This window comes from Leguminivora glycinivorella, chromosome 8, assembly GCF_023078275.1.
Source record: "Leguminivora glycinivorella isolate SPB_JAAS2020 chromosome 8, LegGlyc_1.1, whole genome shotgun sequence".
Classification (NCBI taxonomy): Eukaryota; Metazoa; Arthropoda; class Insecta; order Lepidoptera; family Tortricidae; genus Leguminivora; species Leguminivora glycinivorella.
The window spans coordinates 18,541,692-18,564,380 of record NC_062978.1 but is presented as its reverse complement, the minus strand read 5'-3'; the positions used below and the strand labels follow the sequence as shown (position 1 = coordinate 18,564,380).

The window sequence follows — 22,689 nt, the reverse complement described above, 5'->3', positions numbered from 1 at the left end:
AGAAAAATCGTTCTCCCAAGAGAATAATGAAATTTCTCGTACCTTACTTAACTTTTTTTACATCTGTTTACATATTTTTTACATTGCGAGTGTGATGTAACTAACATTGTGTGTAACTCGGGGAGTATGAATATTACTAACTCGAGTCTTTAAATTGCTCCGGCAAGCCGTCGCGATTTAACTTACTTTCGTACTTCCTCCCCTTGTTGCACAATGTGCTATTATTTCCCTGACCCCAGATGCAGCAGGTCAATGTTCGCCAATCGCGTGTCATACTGGCTGAACGCGAAGGGGCCGTCGATGTCCTTGGACGGAGGCTGCTGCAGCTCAGCAGTGGCCCTGGAGCAGGCCTACCAAGCCATGACGCGCGGTGACTGCGAGGCGGCCGTCGTTGCTGGCTGTAACTTGTGCCTGCACCCGCAAACTTCTATACATCTCGGCAGGTAATAAAACTATTGGTCAAGCAAACCTTGTCTCTGAAAAAAGGCGCGAAATAAACTTTTCTCAAACATGCAATGAAATATTGTCTTTACGTTCTTTACAATGGGCTGGGAAGTATCGCTTTTTGGGCGCAACAACTCGAGAGGACTGTAAAGGAATTTCATATTATTATTTAGGCCTAGGCCTGCAAAGTAACTTTTTTTTATAAAATATTGTCCTTTAGCAGCATTTTTTTTATTTCATTGTATGTTTGAGAAAAGCACTATACATGCCTCGGCGTGAAAACGGATTCCCGGCCTCGTATCCCTATCCGGCCTCGGTCGCACGCTCGCTCGGCCGTATATACCCACTTGGCCGGAAATCCTCATTTTCCCGGCCTCTGATGTAATGTACTATTTCTTTGGGACCTTTTTTAGTGACAAGATTTGCTTGACTGTCGATAGCACCCTAGCAGTTCACGTGGCGAAATATCAGGTATGAACATGTGTCTATGTCTAGCGTCCTTCGTTTTGCACATATGCTGCACAAGGGTTTTGGTAAGGTACGTAAGACGACACCTACCAATCCTACCACCATGTTGGTTATCGATAGTACTGTACTTTTCATTGTTGTACCTATGTATATTGGAGTAGTGCAGCACGAATCAATTTTTAACCGCCGCCTCAAATCTCAAAGGAAGGGGTTCTCAATTCGTCTGTATTTTTAACCGTCGCCTCATATCTCTCAAGGAAGGACGGTTTCAATTCGTCTGTATGTTTTTTTTTATGTAAATTTGTTCCTCGATATCTCCGTCGTTACTGGACCGATTTTGAAATTTTTTTTTTATTGAATGTATAATGTATATGCATACAGATTGGTCCCATTTTTCTCAGAACCTAGTTCTGATGATGGGATCCTGGAGAAATCGAGGGAACTCCTCAAATCTGAAATACATATGGTGATTTTTGTGTTTTTGAAGGAACAGCATGCATTTACGTACGGAACAGTGACATTTGGTGCAGTGGAACTGCTGATGATGGTCAGAACGGAACTGCTCAAATCTGAACGGCACGATTTAACATTTTGGATATATAATGAAACGTCTTTATTTTGTTTGTATGAGAGATCATATCAATTTAATTATGCGACCGAGTATGTTAAAGGGGTATAATAAACAGCCTTTTTTTGTTCAAAATAATAATCAACGTTTTTACTTCAAGAAAGGTAACTAACTTACAAGGAACAAATTACGTTTACTCAAATGTCATATGACCTGAAGTGACTACTAATATGACGAAATAACTAACTTCCAAAGAACAAATTATCTTTACTCAAATGTCATATGACCTGAAGTGACTAATATGATAAAATAATTATAAACATATATTTGTTTTACAGTTTGGGCAATTCGCCGTTTAAGCAATCCTGATTTGTTTTTGGAATAAATTTAAATATGTAATTCAATTGGCAAATACGGGACATAATAAAACTGCATTGGTTATAAAGCAATGACACCAATATATTTACTTGTTGGAAACACATCAAATACTCGACAAGGGAGTAAAATCATAAACAGGGTTACTATTAAGTTTCGTATAATGAAATAGTAAAATATATCTACTAATTTTTAATTACAATTTCATTAGTCAACTTTATCAATTTATTCAGGTAGTTTTCATTAATTAATTTCATAGTTAAATTCAGGCAATTATTATGAAATAATCAGACATAAACAGTGTTGTTGTCGAGTTATTACGAAACACTAAAACATATTAACTTTTTAAATACATTTTTATTAATCCATTTCATAAATTAATTCAGACAATTTTCATTGAATAATTCCATAAACTAATTCAGATAATTTTCATTGAATAATTTCATAAATTAATTCAGGTATTTATATTTATTAAATAATCAGATTAAGGTACTTAAAATAATTTCATAAATTAATTCAGGCAATTATTATTATTAAATAATCAGATTAAGGTACTTATCTCTGTTCGTGGCGCTGGTAGAACTAAAAGTGACTGCTCGCCGACGAGCAGTCCCTTTTATAACCAGTCCAGGTAAACTTGCCAACAGACCCGGTTTCTTTGTCTACCGACATTATTGCCATAAATTTAAATGTTTGAGAGAAACGTACCTTAAAATGTTACAATTATTAAATATTATAATGGCAAATCCAACACACGCTTATAGTGACTTTGGTATTTTTATAAGAACAGCATGCATTTAAGTTCAGAACAGTAACATTTATTTAGTTATTATTGTTAAGCATATTGAGTTTTCTAGTCAAATTTTGTCAAGCTTCGATTTCTTATAATCGGATTCCAGAGGAATTCAGGAAACTCCTCAAACCTTAACGGTATACGTATATTGATTTTTGTTGCCATCAAATAAAGCATTAAAAGCAGTTTAAAAAAATACTTACACATTTCTACATAATCCAACATTCGCAAGTAGATTTCACCAGAACCCCAAAGGCGGCGGTATTTTTTTCTTAAAAATTATTTGCACTCAAATTTTCATCATTATACATTCCTCCTATATTTCAGCCTATTCTTCATTTTGGTTTCGTTTTCAGATCAATACCCCTGTGCAAGGATGGTAAAACTAAATCTTACGACCAATCGGCTGATGGATGCGTGAGATCTGAAGCCGTTAATGTGCTTTTTCTGCAGAAAGCTAAAGATGCTCGAAGGTATTATCCATGTATTCATAATTAGATAAATATTTTACGTTTATGAATAAAAATAAATTCGGGTAATTTAGAGATAAACAAACTCTAAAAAAGCAGCAAAGTATTCCTATAAGAGTACTCTTATAACAACGAAATATGTTTTTTTTAATCTGTTTGGGATTAGCTATCGAAATTATCTGATGACACCTTATGAGTTTACATATAACATATTATTCATATTTTAAAGTCTCATTATATGAAACGATCAGGGGGACGATTGAAGAATTTTGATTGCACGATTTCGCCATTTGAAAGTCAGCAGGAAACGGTGAACAGCAATTTTTGTAAAACGAGCCCTAGAATTTTTAAATCTAGTGCTACTGATCACACGTTTTCAATTCTGTTAGTAGAATTTAAACTACCAACAGTAAATATATGATTTAATGAATTTTAGGAAATCGAATGGTCGACATTCGAAAATCAGTCCCAGTTACTGACCCTATTTTATTTATAGAATTTATGCCGATGTGGTGTACACCAAAGCAAAATATATTTCTTTCAAAAATGCCGACACTTGGAAGAGGGAAAACGAGGAAGTCACTCAATTCCTAAAGGAGTTTTACGACGACATAAAACTATCTCCGCATGATGTAGAATACGTTGAAGGTTTCGGATCAGGTAATTTGTTATTTAATCAAATTTAACGGGTTACCAATTACTAACAGCTAAGGTTTACTTGCACTACCGAAAATAGACGGTTAACACATAATATTATATGGAATTTGACAGTTGACAGCCCACTAACCTTGAGTTATACGGGTGGTGCAAGTGGTCCTAAGGGACATTCCACGAGAATGTCGCTTACGACATGCAATTATTCTAATATCAGTCATTCGTAAAATCTATCTCGTCTGTGGCAAAACTAATCATTCAATGTTGCGTTACTTCAGCCGATCCTGACACCGATAAAACAGAACTGGAGGTGTTGGATAAGATTTTCTGTGAGAATCGGGAGCAGCCGCTTTACGTGGGCAGCGTCATGTCCAACATCGGGTACACCGAGTCTTCGTCGGGCATCGCGGCCGTCACCAAGGTCTGGCAATTATTTATTTTTGAGTCTGCCTAGTAGATGGAAGTTTTTATTTTTGAAGGATTTGGTAAAATTGTAAAACATACCTAGTGGCTCTGTAAACCTTCGCAATATGCTTACAAAACGCAAAAGTGAAAAACTGTCACATCACAGTCAAGTCACAATAATCTTATGCGCCAAACTTTCTCATTGGCGCTTAAGTCCATTATAGCATTTAAAGCATTTTTCAAAATTACTGACTAAAACCGTACTGAATAAAAATTCATTACTTAGATTCTAAATCTGGTCACAAAAAATTACAAGAATCGGCTGAGAATTGCAATCAGTAAATCATCAATAAACAAATATAGTTAAAACGTAGACTTCATTTCCCGTCTGTCCTTTATTTTATGGTGCAGGTTCTCCTGGGCTACCACACTGGTCAGCTGGCCGGCACGCTCCACTGCTCTCAGCCGCGTGAAGACGTTGCAGCATTACGCGAGGATCGCATCAGGATCCTGTGCGACCACCGGCCCACGCCGCCCTACGTGGCCGTCAACGGCCTGTCGGTCACCGGCATCAACTCACATGTGCTTATGCACGGTCACTACAAACCCAAGGTTCAGAAATATAAGAACACGTTGCCAAGTCAGGCAGTGGTGTGATTTTGCACTCACGTATAGTGTACTCTTAAGTGTAGGGAATATTAAATACTCAATTGCGTAGAAGGCGCTAAAGTAAAGTTTTCCGTTTCTACCTATTTTTAACCGCCTTCCAAATCTCAAAGGAAGGGGTTATCAAGTCGTCTGTTTTTTTTTTTTTAATGTTTGTTCCTCGATATCTCCGTCGTTACTAGACCGATTTTGAATTTTTTTTTGATTGAATGTATATGCATACAGATTGGTCCCATTTTTCTCAGAACCCAGTTCTGATGATGGGATCCTGGAGAAATCGAGGGAACTCCTCAAATCTGAAAGGCATACATATGGTGATTTTTGTGTTTTTAAAGAAACATCATGCATTTACGTACGGAACAGTGACATTTGGTGCAGTGGAACTCCTGATGATGGTCAGAATGGAACTCCTCAAATCTGAACGGCACATTTATAGTGACTTTGATATTTTTATAAGAACAGCATGCACTTACGTCCAGAACAGTGATATTTGGTGCAGTGGAATTGCTGATGATGGTCAGAACGGAACTCCTCAAATCTGAACGGCACACTTATAGTGACTTTGGTATTTTTATAAGAACAGCATGCACTTACGTCCAGAACAGTGACATTTGGTGCAGTGGAACTGCTGATGAAGAGTGAGCCGCCGCTGGTTAGAGTTCCGTTCTGATAATCATTCTCATCTGTAAGTACTTCAGAATCATCCAGATTTCAAAATTGGTTCAGAAATGACGGAGATATCGAATAACAAACATTAAAAAATATACAGACGAATTGATAACATAATCCAACATTTGAAAGTATTTATCACCAGAACCCCAAAGGAAGGCGGTTTTTTTTTCTTAAAAATTATTAGTGTATGTTTTGTCTGGCTGGGATTTAGAAGACGATTAGAGGCAGATAACGAAATTCCAGCTTTCAACTGTTAATTTAAAGAAAAACTAAAAGCAACGTGGATGATATGTTACCTTTGCCTTTTATTGCTTGAGTGTACATTACATATCATCTTAATTTTGTGTTTATTTTCAGGATTTGACAAAATATCAATGCAGCATACCTCGTCTGGTCTTACTATCGAGCCGAACAGATTCGGGAGTAGAAAATGTGATAAATTACTTAAAATCTAACCGTATAGATGCCGAGGAGTTGGCTTTGATTCAAAACATCCACTCATCCAAAGTTAATGGCCATCTAGGCCGAGGATTTACTATCTTGGGTGAGAAACTCATTCATTTGTTTTAATATTAATAAAATTGTTCACTAGATTGATAATTAAAGAAAAGAAATGCAGCAATTTTTGACATATGTACAGAAACAATAAATACACCCTACTGAAATTATTATAGAAGGAAAAAATGAAGGGAAGCGTGGCCGTGGTAGAAGGCGTGCAGTGCAACATGGTGCGAGAATGTAAAAGGCTGGTTAAAATAAAAGTGAAGAGCATATACAAACTAATTCGCATGACTGAATATAGAAAGACATATTAGACATATGGTCGCCGACCTGCTGGACGCAGATTGCACACTAGATTAAGACCTCCCCACAATCCCCACTTCCTTGTAGTATCTGTATATCTATTTACACTTTTATATACATCTCCATATCCGTGTTACCACGCGATGGTTCAGCACAACACAACCAAGAAGATCACACGCGTTGGGCTCCAGGTGCCGTAGCCGAATGGCATTTCTGCGACGCGAAACGAAAAGCCGCAAAAGGTTATCTGGCTCTGTCGCGCCAATACGCACGAGCGATAGAGATAGATATCTACGAGCGTTTTGTTTCGTGAGCGTTTGTGCCATTCGGCTATGAACCCACGGATCCTTTAGAAAGGCAAAAGGTCGGCCTGCGTACAGCGACTTACGGTGGTCAAGATTGTTAAGTGTTACAATTTCCTCGACCCTGATTTGTAGGTGTGTCATTGACTGCTTGCATCCTCAACAGATACCGACGATGAGTCGAAAACCACAAGTCTGTGCGAGAAAGCGGAGTACTTTGACGGCGCCACGCGACCGCTATGGTTCGTGTACAGCGGTATGGGGTCGCAGTGGCCGGGTATGGCCGCGCAGCTCATGCGCATACCGATCTTCGCTGCGGCCATTGAACGGTTTGATTATATTAAATACATAATACACAAACTCATGCCTGTATTCCCAAAAAGAGTAGGCACAATACATAAAATGGTTCAAGCTTCAATGGCAATCTTAACCTCTTAGTGCTTAGTGAATATTCAAAACTAACAGAAATGGCATTGTATGAAAGAAAATGTGACCAAAGTTCTTCAGAGTCCAATGCTGGAAGCGAATTAGCGGATGTCTTAAAGCTGGGCCACACATGCTCATTTTGAGAGCGCAGCATTAGCGGAGCGCAATGATGGCGGTGCGCCGGACGCCGATCCGCTTTGAATACGCTCGCATTCAGCGCGCATTCCGCTCCGCTAACTCTACGCTATCAAAACGCCCCTCCCTATGTTTGGCCGAGGCTTTATTTAAAGTTTAAACATCAGCTCGGCCACCTCGTTAACACATCAGCATAGGTCAATTTTACTGTCATACACGCAGTTTCTTAAAGGGCTTTAATAGTGACACACCAGTAGGTATTTCAAATATTTGTATGAATATCATGAAGTGTGGGGTGCTTCGGGTGTAATGATAACTCAAAAGCCGAGTCAATACTCTTTCTTTCAATAAAAATCGTGCTTATATACTATCCTGGTCACGGTCAATAGTCATTCCCATCTGTTTTAACATTACATTTTATTGTATATTTTATGACCAATAATCATTACTTTAATTATACCATAAACTTTATGATTACTTATAATTACATCGTAAAACTCTATGATCCATAACACACAGCTGCATGAGCATAGGGTTGTCACTCTGTATGAGATGAGTTATATATCATCAGGGTTGTCACACTACACTACAGCTTTCCCCTTTTTTTTGAGTCAAAAATAGTTGGATTATACATGACAACTGTTTTTGGCTTTTTACTTTTTTTTTTTACTGGGATACATTAGTTGGTCCTTATGTGGTAAAGGATATAAATTGTTCTTATTGCTAAATAATCTAGATGCTATCTTGCTTGCTATGCTTTTTAGCAATTCCTTACTTGGATGGTGTCATCCGATCATAATATGTTTCAATTTTACTAATGACATTATTCATAAACACTTTACAATCTTCCATTAGATCTGTTGTCTTTGCCTGTCATATTGACTTCTGTATTTATTTGAAAGGGATAAAAACAATTTTAACCGTATTTTTGTGTGCAGACTAAATGCATCACAAACGATAAGGGTACACAACGCATTTTCATTTATGGCTATTACTCAGCTCAATACATATTTATTTGCTCAGGATACAAGAAAAAAAAAATTATCGCTCACACTGGCGATTACAATATACTCTAGTATATTTCATACATTCAGGCATTGCTTTTAAACGCATCACACAATACTATTTGTGTGTGTCCATAGGTCTCCACGATTGATTCTCGATCGAATCATGGTCAGCCGTCAAGGATATCGTACCTGCTTGTATCCTGGTGTACCCTGGCTATGTATCGCCCAAAGCCTCTCGGGCTACTGATGGTGCGATAGACATACCTATTTTTAATCAATTACCTTCATTTTTTCCTTTCATAAACAAATACCTAATTCAAAAACATCCATATACAAGAAGATTTCAGAAACTTAAAGTGGATCAGGCTAAGCGTTCTTGAAAATCCTGTCTGTCTTAGTTTACAAAACACTAAGTAGGTAATTTAATCTGGATGGCATTATATTAAATCAATTTGAACTTAGAAAAAAAAATCTGAACATTGTTATGCCAAGAAACGATTTTTTCATGACATTAAATTGAAATAACTCAAAGGGTCTTAACTAAGATTATAATAATATATTAATATACTTTTTTTTTTTTTGGCAGTTAAAAATTAAACTTTTATTTAAATATAAGAACTTATTAAAAAAGTATATAGAAAACTTAATAAGGAAAAAAAAGAAACATTGTTAGTGTAAATTGTACGCTGGTGACGTAATAATACAGGTTATATTATACCGTGTGGTCCATGGCTGGAGCAGAGCGGGTACGGTGCGCGGTGCTGCGCTGCGGGACGTGAGTCGACGATGCTGCGGTGGACTGGCTCGGCACGCATAATCACTTGTCGTCGGCCGCCTTGTTGTCGGTGCTGCTGGTATACTAGCTGCGGCGAGGCTTAGCGTGGCTTGGTGACTTAGCGGCGCTCGGCTTACGCATGGTCGGCTGGGGCGTCGTGGTAGCTGGGTGATACTGTCTCAGAGCGTGCGCCGTGGAGGCTGAGCTGGCGCGGTTGTAGTTCGGAGTGCGCGGGCGGGGTGGGCTGCCTCGAGCAGATGGTTAGTGCTCGAGCAGCCCGACTGGCAGGATCGCCATGAAGTGTGGGGTGCTTCGGGTGTAATGATAACTCAAAAGCCGAGTCAATACTCTTTCTTTATTCAATAAAAATCGTGCTTATATACTATCCTGGTCACGGTCAATAGTCATTCCCATCTGTTTTAACATTACATTTTATTGTATATTTTATGACCAATAATCATTACTTTAATTATACCATAAACTTTATGATTACTTATAATTACATCGTAAAACTCTATGATCCATAACACACAGCTGCATGAGCATAGGGTTGTCACTCTGTATGAGATGAGTTATATATCATCAGGGTTGTCACACTACACTACAATCATTTTGTGTTTTTTTTTGTATCCTGATTAGCCAGCTTAACAAGGTAACGTAAAGCAAACAAGGTAACACACATTTTATTGTCGCAATTATTTGGTAAACAACATGCATGCATTGCTTGCTTTGCTTTTGACTGTATTCTAAAGACGACAAAGAAGGAACTCCTTCTGCATCGTTTTCTCTGTCGCTTCGTGAAATTTAATAACATTTATTTTGACAGCTGTCGTCAAGCATTAGAACCGAAAGGCATCGACATCGTCCACATTATAACGTCGACCGACAACACCATATTCGATGACATTCTTCATTCATTCGTGGGCATTGCTGCGGTCCAAATTGGCCTCACTGATGTTCTGCTGGAATTGGGCATGGTTCCGGAAAAGATTATTGGTGACAAGATATTCTTACTTATTTTTTAAACAAAGGTAATGTGTCGTCACTTTGACGACTCAAGATAATGATGATGATGACAAGAAATGTAATTTAAATGATATTCAATCATTCAGTAACAAATGTAACAAATTTTATCATTATTCTTGCACTGTAAATAATGTAGATCAAGAGAGATATGGGTACTGTGAATGCCATCTCGTATTGTGCATTGTGCAGTAGGTTTGAGCACAGCACAGCGGATGTGGATTTTTAATATTGTGCAACAGCCCAATTTTGGAAGGAGGGAAACCTTCCCACAAAAAAGTAAAGTAAATGGCCTAAACTTCTTATCTTCATATTAAGGTTACGCTTTCAGGCCACAGTGTGGGTGAGCTAGGGTGCGCGTACGCCGATGGCTGCATTACCGCCGAGGAGATGATCCTCGCGTCCTATAGCCGAGGTATTGTCTCTAAGGAGACTCCTTTCATACGCGGGTCTATGGCGGCCATCGGTATCGGGTTCGAAGAGGTGAGTATCACCATTCTGTAATTTGCTGCCTAATGCCAAGGAGATCCGGCGTATTTTTAATGGCGGGTTTAAAAATACGATATATATGACGTATATTTTATCAGGTGTCAAAGATATGCCCACCGGAAATCGAGGTAGCCTGCCATAATTCTGCCGACTGCAGCACCATCTCTGGGCCAGCCGATGTAATGGCCCAATTTGTCGCAGAATTGACCGCTAAGGACATCTTCGCAAAAGAGGTTCCTTGCTCTAACATCGCGTATCATTCACGATACGTATCTGAAGCAGGTATGTAGCGTATTAGACACGGATCCGCATGTAGTTGTAGGTTCATAATTATATAGCCAAATGGTAATAACTCAATCCGAAAATTTATCAGCGAAAATGTTATTTCAGGGCCTGGACTTCTCAAGTACTTGAAAGAAGTAATTCAAACTCCAAAACTCCGTAGTGAGCGGTGGGTGTCAACTTCAGTACCACAGGAAAATTGGGACGAAGATATTGCTAAATACTCTTCGGCCGAGTACCATACTAATAATCTTCTGGTAAATATTCAAAACTAATATGAAGTAGGTTATAATGTAATCGGCGCTGTCAATTGGACAGAAACGAAACGGTATTGGACAGGAAAACATGGCAGTATTTGGTGTCGGAGGCTAAGATCCGCTTCAGAAATATACTCCTTGGGAACATTGCGATGGTTTAAAATACGCAATTTCTTGCAGAGCCCCGTGTTGTTCGAGGAGGCCTCCCGGCTGATCCCCAAGGATGCGGTGCTGGTTGAAGTAGCTCCACACGGGCTGTTGCAGGCCATTCTCAAGCGCGCCATGCCTTCTTGCGCAAACATACCCCTCACAAGGCGCGGCCATTCTGACAACGCGCGCTTTCTACTCGAAGCACTAGGACAGTAAGTTACGAGTAGACAATACATGATGTGATGTGAAATCTAGGTGGTCGTGAAAGTGCTTTCCCAAGCGAGCGATGCTATCCTCCGCGAATGCACCCTTCTCAAGACGCGGCCATCCTGACAGAGACGTCTCTCTCGGACGCGTACGGTGCTTTTCGATCGCCACAGATCCCTCAGCAAGCATTTGAGTAATATATTTTAATGTTTGTTTAATTTTAATTTATTTATGAATGTTTTCTAGACATTACAGAACACAAAAGCTTTAATCATTTATTAGCCCTTGCAAACAGCATTTCACAATTGGCGCCCAACGTGGGGCAAGATGATGGCGCCACTTTCTACGTAACTGTCACATGGCGTAAAATCCTAAAGAATAATTTTGAATGGAAATGGTTTAATTCCATTTTTTTGGGGCTGCCATTATTTTATGTCGCACATCGGAAAAAGTTCTATCGGAAATAACTTTTTCCGATGCGCGACATAAAATAATGGCAGCCTCATGAACAAAAATGACCAAAGGGTCATTCTTGTTCATTTATTTTTCTCTTTCAAATAGCTCTTTATGAATGGCGCCCAACGTGGGGCTATAATTGCTGTTGGAACGGAAACTGTTCTGACTGTGTCTAATTTGTGAAATGAGAAAGTTGGTTGTATTTTCCATAATGAATAAAAAAAATATAAGGATATAAATTTTAATACAGACAGACCTGCTAGAAATTGCAAAAAATTTACACTCATTATTTTTGTATTGGCATTCACTTCAGTATTATTTCATGGTTTTCAGCCTGTTCATGGAAGGATATTATCCTGATATTCGCGTCTTGTATCCGAAAGTGGAATTTCCTGTTTCTACCGGAACACCTCATTTGTCGCACTTGGTGGAATGGGCTCATCAGGAAACTTGGTAAAGTATTAAAAGTGTTACAATACTTTAAGATGACATTTGATTAGAAATTCATAATGAATCACCGTTTGAGCATTGACTTTCCTTTGATCAACAATATGTTCTTCTGGATTCCAGATAATCTTCTTTACATACCGGTTATCCAAGAGACATGATAGTAATGTGTAAGACAACACTAATAAAAAACCGGCCAAGTGGGCCAGCTGTACTCGCGTTTTAAGGGTTCGGTACACCACCTCCTTCTTTGTAGGCACTTAAGTCATTTTGGAGGATTATCGATATTTTGAACGATTTCTAAAAAAAAAGCAAATGAATTTATCTAATATTCACGCGCTCACACAATTTCAAGAGATTTGGTAATAAGAAATCCGTAATTTGAGTTTTTTTCTTTTGAGTCCGACTTACGCTTGACTGTAGATTTCTTATAGGTTTTCCTGTAATCTATAGATTGAAGACTATCTCGTGTATTTTTTTTTAATTTACGGTATGGTAATTTTTTGCCTATTTTATTAAAATATTTGACTAAAAATTATATAAAATATATTTTTAAAATACTTGTTTTCATTTGATATGTAACACAATATGGTTTACTAAACTTTGATTTTTAATTTTCACTTTTACCCCCCAAAAGTGGCCCCTAAAATCTCTAATTTTCTTAATTTTTAGGGTTCCGTACCAAAAAGGTACAAATAGGAACCCTTATGGTGCGACTCTGTCCGTCTGTCTGTCCGTCTGTCACATTCCTAAATATCTCGAGAACTACTTATTAGTTCTCGAGCTATCAACTTGAAATTTGAAAAAGTTATGAACATTGTAAACCTCTACAAATAGAAAATATAATTTTTTTTAATTTATGAATTTTAATTGTAGAAAATGGCCAAAATGAATGGGGGGCAAACTGTAAATTTCAAGTAACTAGGTCAAGTGGGATATCGTTAGAAAGAGCGCAAATTGAACGTAAATAAACTATTTTTTATAATTTTTTTGTTGTGGAAAAAAAAAGAATTTTGAAGGAAAATGTAAAAAAAAATACCGTCCCCCCCCCTTATCTCCGAAGTTTACCAACTAAAAATTATGAAAATTTTAGGAAACATTGGTTTTATGCTAAATATTATAGGAAAAATATAATCGTGTTTGTATCCTGGATTTTTTTTTTAATTCACAAAAAACTTTTCATATTTTTACTTTCAATTTACCCACCCTTGCGAATGTATATCGTACTTAAAATTAATACGAGATGTTACGTAAACCGTCTTCTTTCCAATAAAGTAAAAACTGTTTAAATCGGTTAACATTATAAAGAATTATCCCTGAAAAACCAACATAGTATACAGGTCGCGCAAATTAGTTAGCGAATTCACCGAGAGATGGCGCTATACAATAATGCTCATTAGTACCTATACTTTTGTCTTCTAGTCAAGTCATTAGAGTTATATGAAAACATGAGATTATTTTAACTAGGTAGTTTGAAAGAAAGTTTGTACGGAACCCTCGGTGGGCGAGTCCGACTCGCACTTGGCCGGTTTTTAAATAACATGTCCGCGTTTGGGTTACAGGTTAATAACATATGTGTGCCAAATTTTAAGTTAATCGGTTCAGTAGATTTGGAGACAATTGGCTGTGACAGACGGACAGACAGACGAACGAGTGGGACCCTAAAAACATCCAATGTTTTCAAACTTATTATATAATACAGTGAAACTTATTAATCTTATTATATAATGTGTAATGAATATTTCAATTTACAGGCCCTACCCAGTGTATTTAAGTGCAGAGAGAAAAGCGTCTTCATCTTGCACATTTAAAATATCGCTTCATGATGATGAATATCTTTATTTGCGTGGACACCGCACTGCAGGTAATTACGATATAAGGAACATTGTTTTCTTAGGTTGTCAAATCCAGTCCAGGTACCTAATAGGCGAGACGACAAAAAAAAACTATTTAGTCTGTCAGTTTAGAGATTATCCAAAATATCAGATTATCAAAAAAGGGTGTTTTTGAGTTGTAGGTGTGTGTGTGTGTGTGTTTTTTTTTTTTTTTTTTAATGTGGACACATTTTTTTTCCATTGTCTCGTAAACGAAAAACGGATGGTGACGGTGCATTTGAGAATGGTTCTGAAGTTTCTTTATTGTAAAAAAAAAAAAATATATATATATATCAGATTATCAAAAAAATGTGGACGTAAACGAAAAATGGTGACGCAGTGCTTGAGGTACAATTTTTATTTAACAGAGACGTCACAAGCCCTCACTCCGGAACTTTGATGCTCATTAATTAGAAAAAGCGAAAAATATGTGTTCAGTATGTTTAGACGATCTAACTACCGGACTTTAGAAGCATTTTTAGGGTTCCGTAGTCAACTAGGAACCCTTATAGTTTCGCCATGTCTGTCTGTCCGTCCGTCCGTCCGTCCGTCCGTCCGCGGATAATCTCAGTAACCGTAAGCACTAGAAAGCTGAAATTTGGTACCAATACTTTGTTGGCGTGATTAATATAATCACGCCAACAAAGTGCAAAAATAAAAAATGGAAAAAAATGTTTTATTAGGGTACCCCCCCTACATGTAAAGTGGGGGCTAATATTTTTTTCATTTCAACCCCAACGTGTGATATATTGTTGGATAGGTATTAAAAAATGAATAAGGGTTTACGATCGTTTAAGATCGTTTTTTGATAATATTAATATTTTCGGAAATAATCGCTCCTAAAGGAAAAAAAGTGCGTCCCCCCTCTAACTTTTGAACCATATGTTTAAAAAATATGAAAAAAATCACAAAAGTAGAACTTTATAAAAACTTTCTAGGAAAATTGTTTTGAACTTGATTGGTTCAGTAGTTTTTGAGAAAAATACGGAAAACTACGGAACCCTACACTGAGCGTGGCCCGACACGCTCTTGGCCGGTTTTTATGTAGTAGTCATCCTTATTATCTTATCCGTGCACGCAAATGAACGTCACGTTGTCCCATCAGAACACTTACTTTAAGAGTTCATAGTTCAGAAAAGCTAGTTTTTTCTCGAGGTTTATTTTGGATACTTACTTACTTACTTAGCTGGCGCGATAACCGAAAATGAGTTTTGGCCTCCAACACGAGAGCACGCCACTTTGCTCGGTCTTGAGCGGTATCGCGCCAGCTTTCACCGACGCCGAGCTCACGGATTATTTTGGATGATTCTGTGTTATTGGCGTTATTGCTTATGTCACTGAACATAGCGTTGTCTAAACAGACCAAGCCGAATCTTTCTTGTACAACCGAGGAGTGGTTCCATGTCACTGTTTGTTCCTTGCCTTAGTGCGCCCAGTATCGGATGTAGGAAGGATATCAAAGGCAAAGATCAAATATGGCATCTTTAATATACAGGATATCGGATCGAGTAATGTAAAATGCACTTACACTTACACATTTAACAGATAAAACGTTGTTCCCGTTCGCCGCGGCGCTAGTGAGCGCATGGGACACCCTGGCCATGTCAGTCGGCGCGCCGCGCCATGGACCTTCCGTCAAGTTCAGCGATGTGTACCTCTACTCACAACCCACGCTACACGACTTGCGCTTACTGCGCCTAACTGTGTCCTTGCACCGCGGGAATGGAAGGTTTGAGGTACTGTGTTGGCATTTGTTTCTTTGAATTTGTCTGTCAGAAATGTAGAATATTGATTATTGTGCTTCATAGAAACAGAAGAGGGAAACTTTAATCCCCCTTATTCACAAAACTTTAATAAGCTTTCAATTATGTGTGTAAATGGTTGAATCGTGATTTTTATTTATCCCGCCAGATTGATGACGGAATTACGAAAGTAGCTTCGGGTTATGTCGTTTTGCACGAAATAAAAAAATCCGCTGAAAATGGTGAAATTCAGGACACAGAAGAATCCCAGGAAGATATTGTACTAGAAAAGGAAGAGATATATCAGATTCTGAATGAAAACGGCTACATGTACCAGTGAGTATCGGCTAGCATTTTATTATAAGAAATATTGTTTCTTTTGGTAATCTCTAGCTAAACAGCTGCGATCAGAGAGGACGTCTGAAGCCGGAGATGCATAAAGATATCCGTAGTGAAATCAGAACTAGGTATTTCTTACCTACCTTTGTCTATAAAGCCTCTATAGGCCTAGAAGTTTTCACCTCTTTCCTAATTTTCACACCTGATGAATAATAAACATCTTTTGATTCGATGTAAAGAAAGACCCGGCATTTGATAGATGGCTACATATTAGTCTTCAGGTCTTCAGCTATAAGAAATGATATCAGAGTACGTGTGATTTCCTTAAATAAACGTCCACGATTATCTGCTCAAGCTGTAATGACAACCAAGCGCGGATCTAGCTTCGTGCCCAGAGTGGGATCACGTGGTAAAGGCCCACTCCCCAGGGGGAGGGGTCACGTGGTCTAATTGTATGGCCAACTTAGCCCCCCCTCCTGGGCCTGGGCCTTCTGGGGGCTGGATCCGCTTATGATGACAGCCTTTTCCAACAGGGACGAGTTCCAAAGTATCCGTCAAGTGAGCGGGTCCACCGGCGTGGTGTCATGGACCCGCTGGGAGACGTTTCTCGACGCATTGCTCCAGCTGCACGCGCTGCGCCGCCGCGATGCGCGCGCACACCCCGCCTTCATCAGGGAGATCGTTATTGATACTGATGCTCATGCTAAAGCGGTTCAGGATAAGGATTTGAAGGCTAATATATGCGACGTGGATGATTATACCAGGTATAAACATGGTGCGATGAGTAAGGATTAAAATACTTATCTACTGGTGATCTCTTTATATGGGGCTTGGGGATCAAGTCAAATAAGATAGCTTCTTTTGATTTTTACTGTAAAATGTGATATCAGAATTTTCTTTTAGAAAAGGTACGTACTAATCATCATGCAGGTAAATTATCGATCAGACATTCGAGGAAGTAAGTTATAAGACAAAATGTATAAAATAGTGCAGGCCAAAATGGGCAAATATATGTACTATTTTCATTGACACACCTTTGTCATTAACGGCACTTTTGTTGTTAATCTTATGTACATCATTTTTATTTTATATTAGCTTTTTCCCGCGGCTTCGCTCGCGTTAGAAAGAGATAAAAAGTAGCCTATGTCACTCTCCATCCCTTCAACTATCTCCACTTAAAAAATCATGACAGTTCGTCGCTCCGTTTTGCCGTGAAAGACGGACAAACAAACAGACACACACACTTTCCCATTTATAATATTAGTATGGACTATAGTAAAATTACGTCAATGTTTTCAGGTGCGGCGGCGTTACTCTGACGGGTATCAAATTCAACCCTATTCCCAAAAGTAACGAATATTCCCTTGTCCTCGATACTTCAAAATTTGACTCAAAGCATCTTGTCGAGCATGTTTCAAATGTAAGATTTTTATTGACATAGGTACTACTGGATGTTTTCAATCCTTAGCAATCTTAGGGAGGTATTGTACTATTGTACTTTTAGATTAGTTCAGAAAGAAGGAGAAATGCATCATAGGTACTCATCATAAATACTGTCTCTGCGCTAACGAATTTTCAAATACTACTGTGACCGCTGTTTACATTTAACAGATCATATCCATTTCAATTTTCATAACACTAAAAAGATCTATACAATGATACCTGTATACTAAATTGTGCAAGATCGCTAATTTTTGTTGTTTATTTAGGGTGTCAATGGAGTAAAGAATGAAAACGTAAAAGTCTTGAGAATCGGTAAAATAGGAGAGTTAGAATCGTTACACTGGGTGGATACCCCCGTAACAGAAGATGACGGGATTCCAGTGACGGTAAGTTGTATACTTACGTATAAATCAATGCTCGAAAATATCTGCCATCCTCCATTCAACATTTTATTAAAGACTTTTATTAATAATGTACGGTCGGAAAGGTAAAATAATCGAATATATTTTATACAGGTGCATTTTGCTGGTTTAAATGCTAGCGATATTTTAAAGACAAATCAACCACATGAAGATGTACATTCTCAATGTGCCTTTGGAATGGATTTCAGCGGTACTACTGACGAGTAAGTGTTTGACTGCACGAAACTCTTGAGCAACCTTTGAAGACAATAAAGTCGTCGGGATAAATACTATCCAGTAGCTGTCAAATAGCATTGCTTTACAAATAAAATAGAAGTATGTATGCATTTCTGTTCGTAGTGGATCAAGAGTGATGGGGTTAGCACCCGGTACGGCGCGATCTACGCTGCGCGCGCAGCCAGAGTTGCTGTGGCCTGCGCCTGCGCATTGGAGTCTCGAGGAGGCCGCCACAGTGCCCTTTGCTTACGCGCATGCAATATACTGCCTCGTGAGTTTCCTTAGCCATTAAATAGGACCAACTGAGCTTAGGTTCTAGACGGGTTCTACGCACTCAACCTAATTAAAAAGGAGACATGGGTTGGGGTCGGACACTCTCCCAAACCAGCGATTCCTGCTCGCATTGCTATGTAGCAATTAATAGGGTTAGCACAACTTTGCTACAATAGATTAGATAGTTACTTGATTTTTGACAATCGTAAATAGTCGAAAGGAATAGCGGCATGATTTTTTTATAAATAAATATTATAGGACATTCTTATACTTACAGATTGACTGAGTCCCATAGTAAGCTCAAGAAGGCTTGTGTTACAGGTACTCAGACAACGATATATGTAATTAGAAAGGGATAATACGATTCAACCGATATTATTTATTTTGTGCTATTGCTTCCCAGCCTATACAGTAAAAGCATTCAGTAATCGAATATATACGGTATTGTAGCACAATAAGTATCGATATTTGGATGATGATCCACTGTTCCATCTGAGCCACTGTTTCCCACGAAGTCAAACTATATTGTTATACCTTGGTTATACTAAACTACCGCAGGCCATCAAAACGGAGTTACTGCCGCATTGCAGCATCCTCGTGAGTAACGGCGCGGGCGCCACCGGGCAGGCGGCCATCGCGATGGCGCTGCACCTCGCCTGTCGCGTCTTCGTGGTAGTTGACGATTGCAGGAAGAAGCATTTGCTGAGGAAGATGTTCCCGAAGTTGATTGGTGGGTACCTAATAAATATATTCTACTATTTTAATTGTTATTCTGCTGTAAAACGCAAGAGATATGCATTTATTAAGCTATCTAAAAATTGTCTGGATGAGATCTCTAATGAAAAGACCACCTGTTCTACCTCTTTTTAAGTTGCTCAGTATTATGTCAAGTACGAAATGTGGGATATGTATCTCCTTTAGTCTGTCATAAAGAGGTACTATGTAAGGTACAGCGGGGCAAATTTCGACTGGGAGCAAATGTAACTGGTCCATTTTTTCCATGTTTTACAATGTTTGCATTATTAAATAGAGTGTCCACCGGTTGTATATGGTAGGCGTGTTCAGTGAATACATGTAAAACTCAACATCATATTGTAATAATGAAAAAAATGGATTACTTACAATTGCCCCTCAGTCGAGATTTGCCCGCTGTACCTTACCTATTCGTATCTTTCAATTTACATCATATAAACTATAAAGGTTTAACTATAAAACTCACATTAAATAGAGTTAAATTAACGGTCGCGAGGTTTCGATTCCTTTCCGAGTTGTACCAAACCGTCTGTCACTGAATTTTTTATAATATATTAATTGGCTCATATAATTCGACTATGTTTAACGAGAGTAACCTATATCAAACATTTCAGCTGACAATATAATGTGCTGTCGAGGCGACTCTTTCCTGGAGCGCGTGATGCAGGCCACCAACGGAAGAGGCTGCGACTTCGTCATCTGCGGTACCGGGGACCAGAAAGATGTGAGCCCCTTCCTTAGAACGTCCTCAATATGAGGGTCAGTTGTATGTTCCACTCATGAAAACGGCATCAATGCGAAATAGCTTCTTTGGAATGGCACCCAGGATATTCAATAAAATACCGTCTGAAATAAAAAACCTTCAATTGCATCAATTTAAACAGCAATTGGTTGCATATTTAGTTGAAAAACGTTTTTACTCCATCAAAGAGTTCTCAGATGCCGCCTGCTTGTAAATAATATGAACATGAAGTAATTATAAATGTATTTTTTAAATGAAAACTGAATATTATGAAAGTTTTTTTAAAATTAATAATTATTATATTTAGAGAATAATTTTTATGTAAGTTAGTGACTATTTTATGACATGCATGCATTATTATTTCTATGCCGTATGTGGCAGGATGTGCTGATCAAAAAATGTATTACCAACCTACAATGTACCACATTCAAAGAAATAAAATATTTGATTGATTAATTGATAGAAATCTCCATACTTCGTACTAAGTAACGAGCATGGAGACGCTGCTATATGACGGCATCGCTATTCTAAGAAAACCGAGCTGAATAGTAAAATATATATTTTTTTATAGTAATAACTCTGAAACTAGGCGAAATCAAGTCCAACCAGTAATATGTAATCTTTATTGGCCAAGCGCAGACCGGGACAAGCGTAGTTGCAGAGGGATCAAGGGGAGTTGTTAAAAGTATTAAATCCTAATCCTACCGACTGCGCCATGTAGTATTTAGTGTTTGAAATAAACGTGGTTACCCATTCTACATGACAAGTAAATATTCTCAATTGCACCACAAAAATAACCGATTAAATAAAACGACTACATTCCTTACCTATACATATATATTTCTTAAAGATTTGTAAGTAAAAGTAAGGTATAGAGCTTAGTGTATGTGTTAGCTTCCAGACAAGTTATCATGACATTTTAGTTTACAAATGTAATAAAGAATACGCTGTTAAAATTATTCAGTTTGCTCATGTTACACCGTGTATAAAATATCTGCCGGCGTATTATGCTTCCTGTACCAGAGAACCTCCCCGCCACCAGATTGGCGTGAGTTTGGGTTCTTTGGACAAAAGGGCGCTGGTTCTGTCCGGAAATCGGCACCTTAGGAAGATTTTCACCGTTTCGGGGTGCAAAACAAAAATGAAGAGAACTTAAAGGAAATATATATATAAATAAGCCCTACACTCACCCGCGCTTCGTGTTGTAGGTCGCCGCGTAATATGGTACGGCTTTTCCGCTCGCCGTATATTAAATACAAATTTTCTTTAATTTTATCCGCAGTCCACCACCGCCGTGGACGTCAATTTTCTTTCTTCCACTGACATAATTTTTTTCTCTTGTCATAAAATTTTCAAACTTAGTTCCAAATATAAGTAGCGTCTTTTGCGCATGCCCCATTCCCCATACGAAATAAATATATATGATAAAATGATGTGCGAGTGAGACATGACATGTAAACAATTTAGAAACGTTCCGAAACTGGTATTAAAACTAAACAACGTAGATAATACATCTGTCACTCTCACACTGACATACTTGCCAAAGCGTGACGGTTGCTTTATCCACGTAGATAAGTGATATAATTAGAAGCATAATACGCCGGCTGCACATGTTAAGCATTTCTTAACTTATAGGCAGATATTTGTTCCTGAGTCATGGATGTTTTCTATGTACATAAGTATTCATATATTATATATATCGTTGTCTGAGTACCCACAACACAAGCCTTCTTGAGCTTACCGTGGGCCTCAGTCAATCTGTGTAAGAATGTCCTATATTGGCTATAATATTTATTTATTTATTTATTTATAGGCTTACTTACAATGCTGCGCTCCCTTTGGCATCACGTTGGACATTCACCGAGTGAAGAGGAACGAAAACTTCGATTTCAAACTGGGTGCCTTAAATTGGGACAGGTGCTACACGAGCGTCGATTTCTCTTCCGTATTCCTTCACAACGACATTACAATATTGAAGGTAAAGATTTATTTTATGATATCATTTATATTCTCAAATATTTTACCAAACACATTAAGGTGCCCTTTCACTACCTAACTAGCTTATTGTAAAACACTATGCTACCAGACAATGCAAGAAAAGTTCCTTTATAATTGAACAGTAACAGGTATGATAAGAACTAGAATTTATAGAAAAAATCCAAATGTCTGTCCGAAATGTTAGACTTAATTTAGCTTAATTTAACCCCACTGAGTCGTACTGTTCGAAAGGTAGCATTTTCCAAGTAAAAGTGCTTTACTTTTAACAACTCATAACTCTGTGGTAAAAATAGAAGCTGCAACAACTACTGTCAGAGGGTATCAGCGCAGGCTGGGTGCGGCCGCTAGCACGAGTTTGCTTCGAAGCGCGCGAGTGTGTACGTGCCTTTCGTATGCTCGCACGCCGTGCACACAGCGGGCGCGTGCTGCTTGGAGTGCACGCCACCGAGCCACAGGTTGACACAAGGTAACGTTCACTGGGACGGGACAGTTAGCACTAGTGGACGGTGTTTGCTTCGAGGTGCGTGAGTGTGTGCGCGCCTTTCGTATGCTCGCACGCCGTGCACACAGCGGGCGCGTGCTGTTGGGAATGTACGCTACCAAGCCACAGAC

At 38.5% G+C, this 22,689-nt stretch overlaps 1 protein-coding gene across 1 annotated transcript in view; it reads left to right on the top strand.

The window, feature by feature from the left end:
• The window catches only part of LOC125228963 (fatty acid synthase-like), a 33,220-nt gene that overhangs the window by 8,416 nt on the left and 2,115 nt on the right, over positions 1–22,689 (top strand). The window contains exons 4-28 of the mRNA XM_048133698.1: positions 240–443; positions 3,005–3,121; positions 3,615–3,778; positions 4,051–4,193; positions 4,589–4,789; positions 5,873–6,059; positions 6,788–6,950; positions 9,791–9,960; positions 10,319–10,470; positions 10,575–10,758; positions 10,867–11,015; positions 11,196–11,377; positions 12,162–12,281; positions 14,030–14,139; positions 15,695–15,885; positions 16,061–16,227; positions 16,764–16,994; positions 17,530–17,650; positions 17,940–18,059; positions 18,189–18,298; positions 18,435–18,582; positions 19,143–19,314; positions 19,952–20,061; positions 21,893–22,057; positions 22,371–22,543. Of these exons, the coding sequence (XP_047989655.1) occupies positions 240–443; positions 3,005–3,121; positions 3,615–3,778; positions 4,051–4,193; positions 4,589–4,789; positions 5,873–6,059; positions 6,788–6,950; positions 9,791–9,960; positions 10,319–10,470; positions 10,575–10,758; positions 10,867–11,015; positions 11,196–11,377; positions 12,162–12,281; positions 14,030–14,139; positions 15,695–15,885; positions 16,061–16,227; positions 16,764–16,994; positions 17,530–17,650; positions 17,940–18,059; positions 18,189–18,298; positions 18,435–18,582; positions 19,143–19,314; positions 19,952–20,061; positions 21,893–22,057; positions 22,371–22,543 (3,954 nt within the window). The remainder of the gene's footprint in view (positions 1–239; positions 444–3,004; positions 3,122–3,614; positions 3,779–4,050; positions 4,194–4,588; positions 4,790–5,872; positions 6,060–6,787; positions 6,951–9,790; positions 9,961–10,318; positions 10,471–10,574; positions 10,759–10,866; positions 11,016–11,195; positions 11,378–12,161; positions 12,282–14,029; positions 14,140–15,694; positions 15,886–16,060; positions 16,228–16,763; positions 16,995–17,529; positions 17,651–17,939; positions 18,060–18,188; positions 18,299–18,434; positions 18,583–19,142; positions 19,315–19,951; positions 20,062–21,892; positions 22,058–22,370; positions 22,544–22,689) is intronic.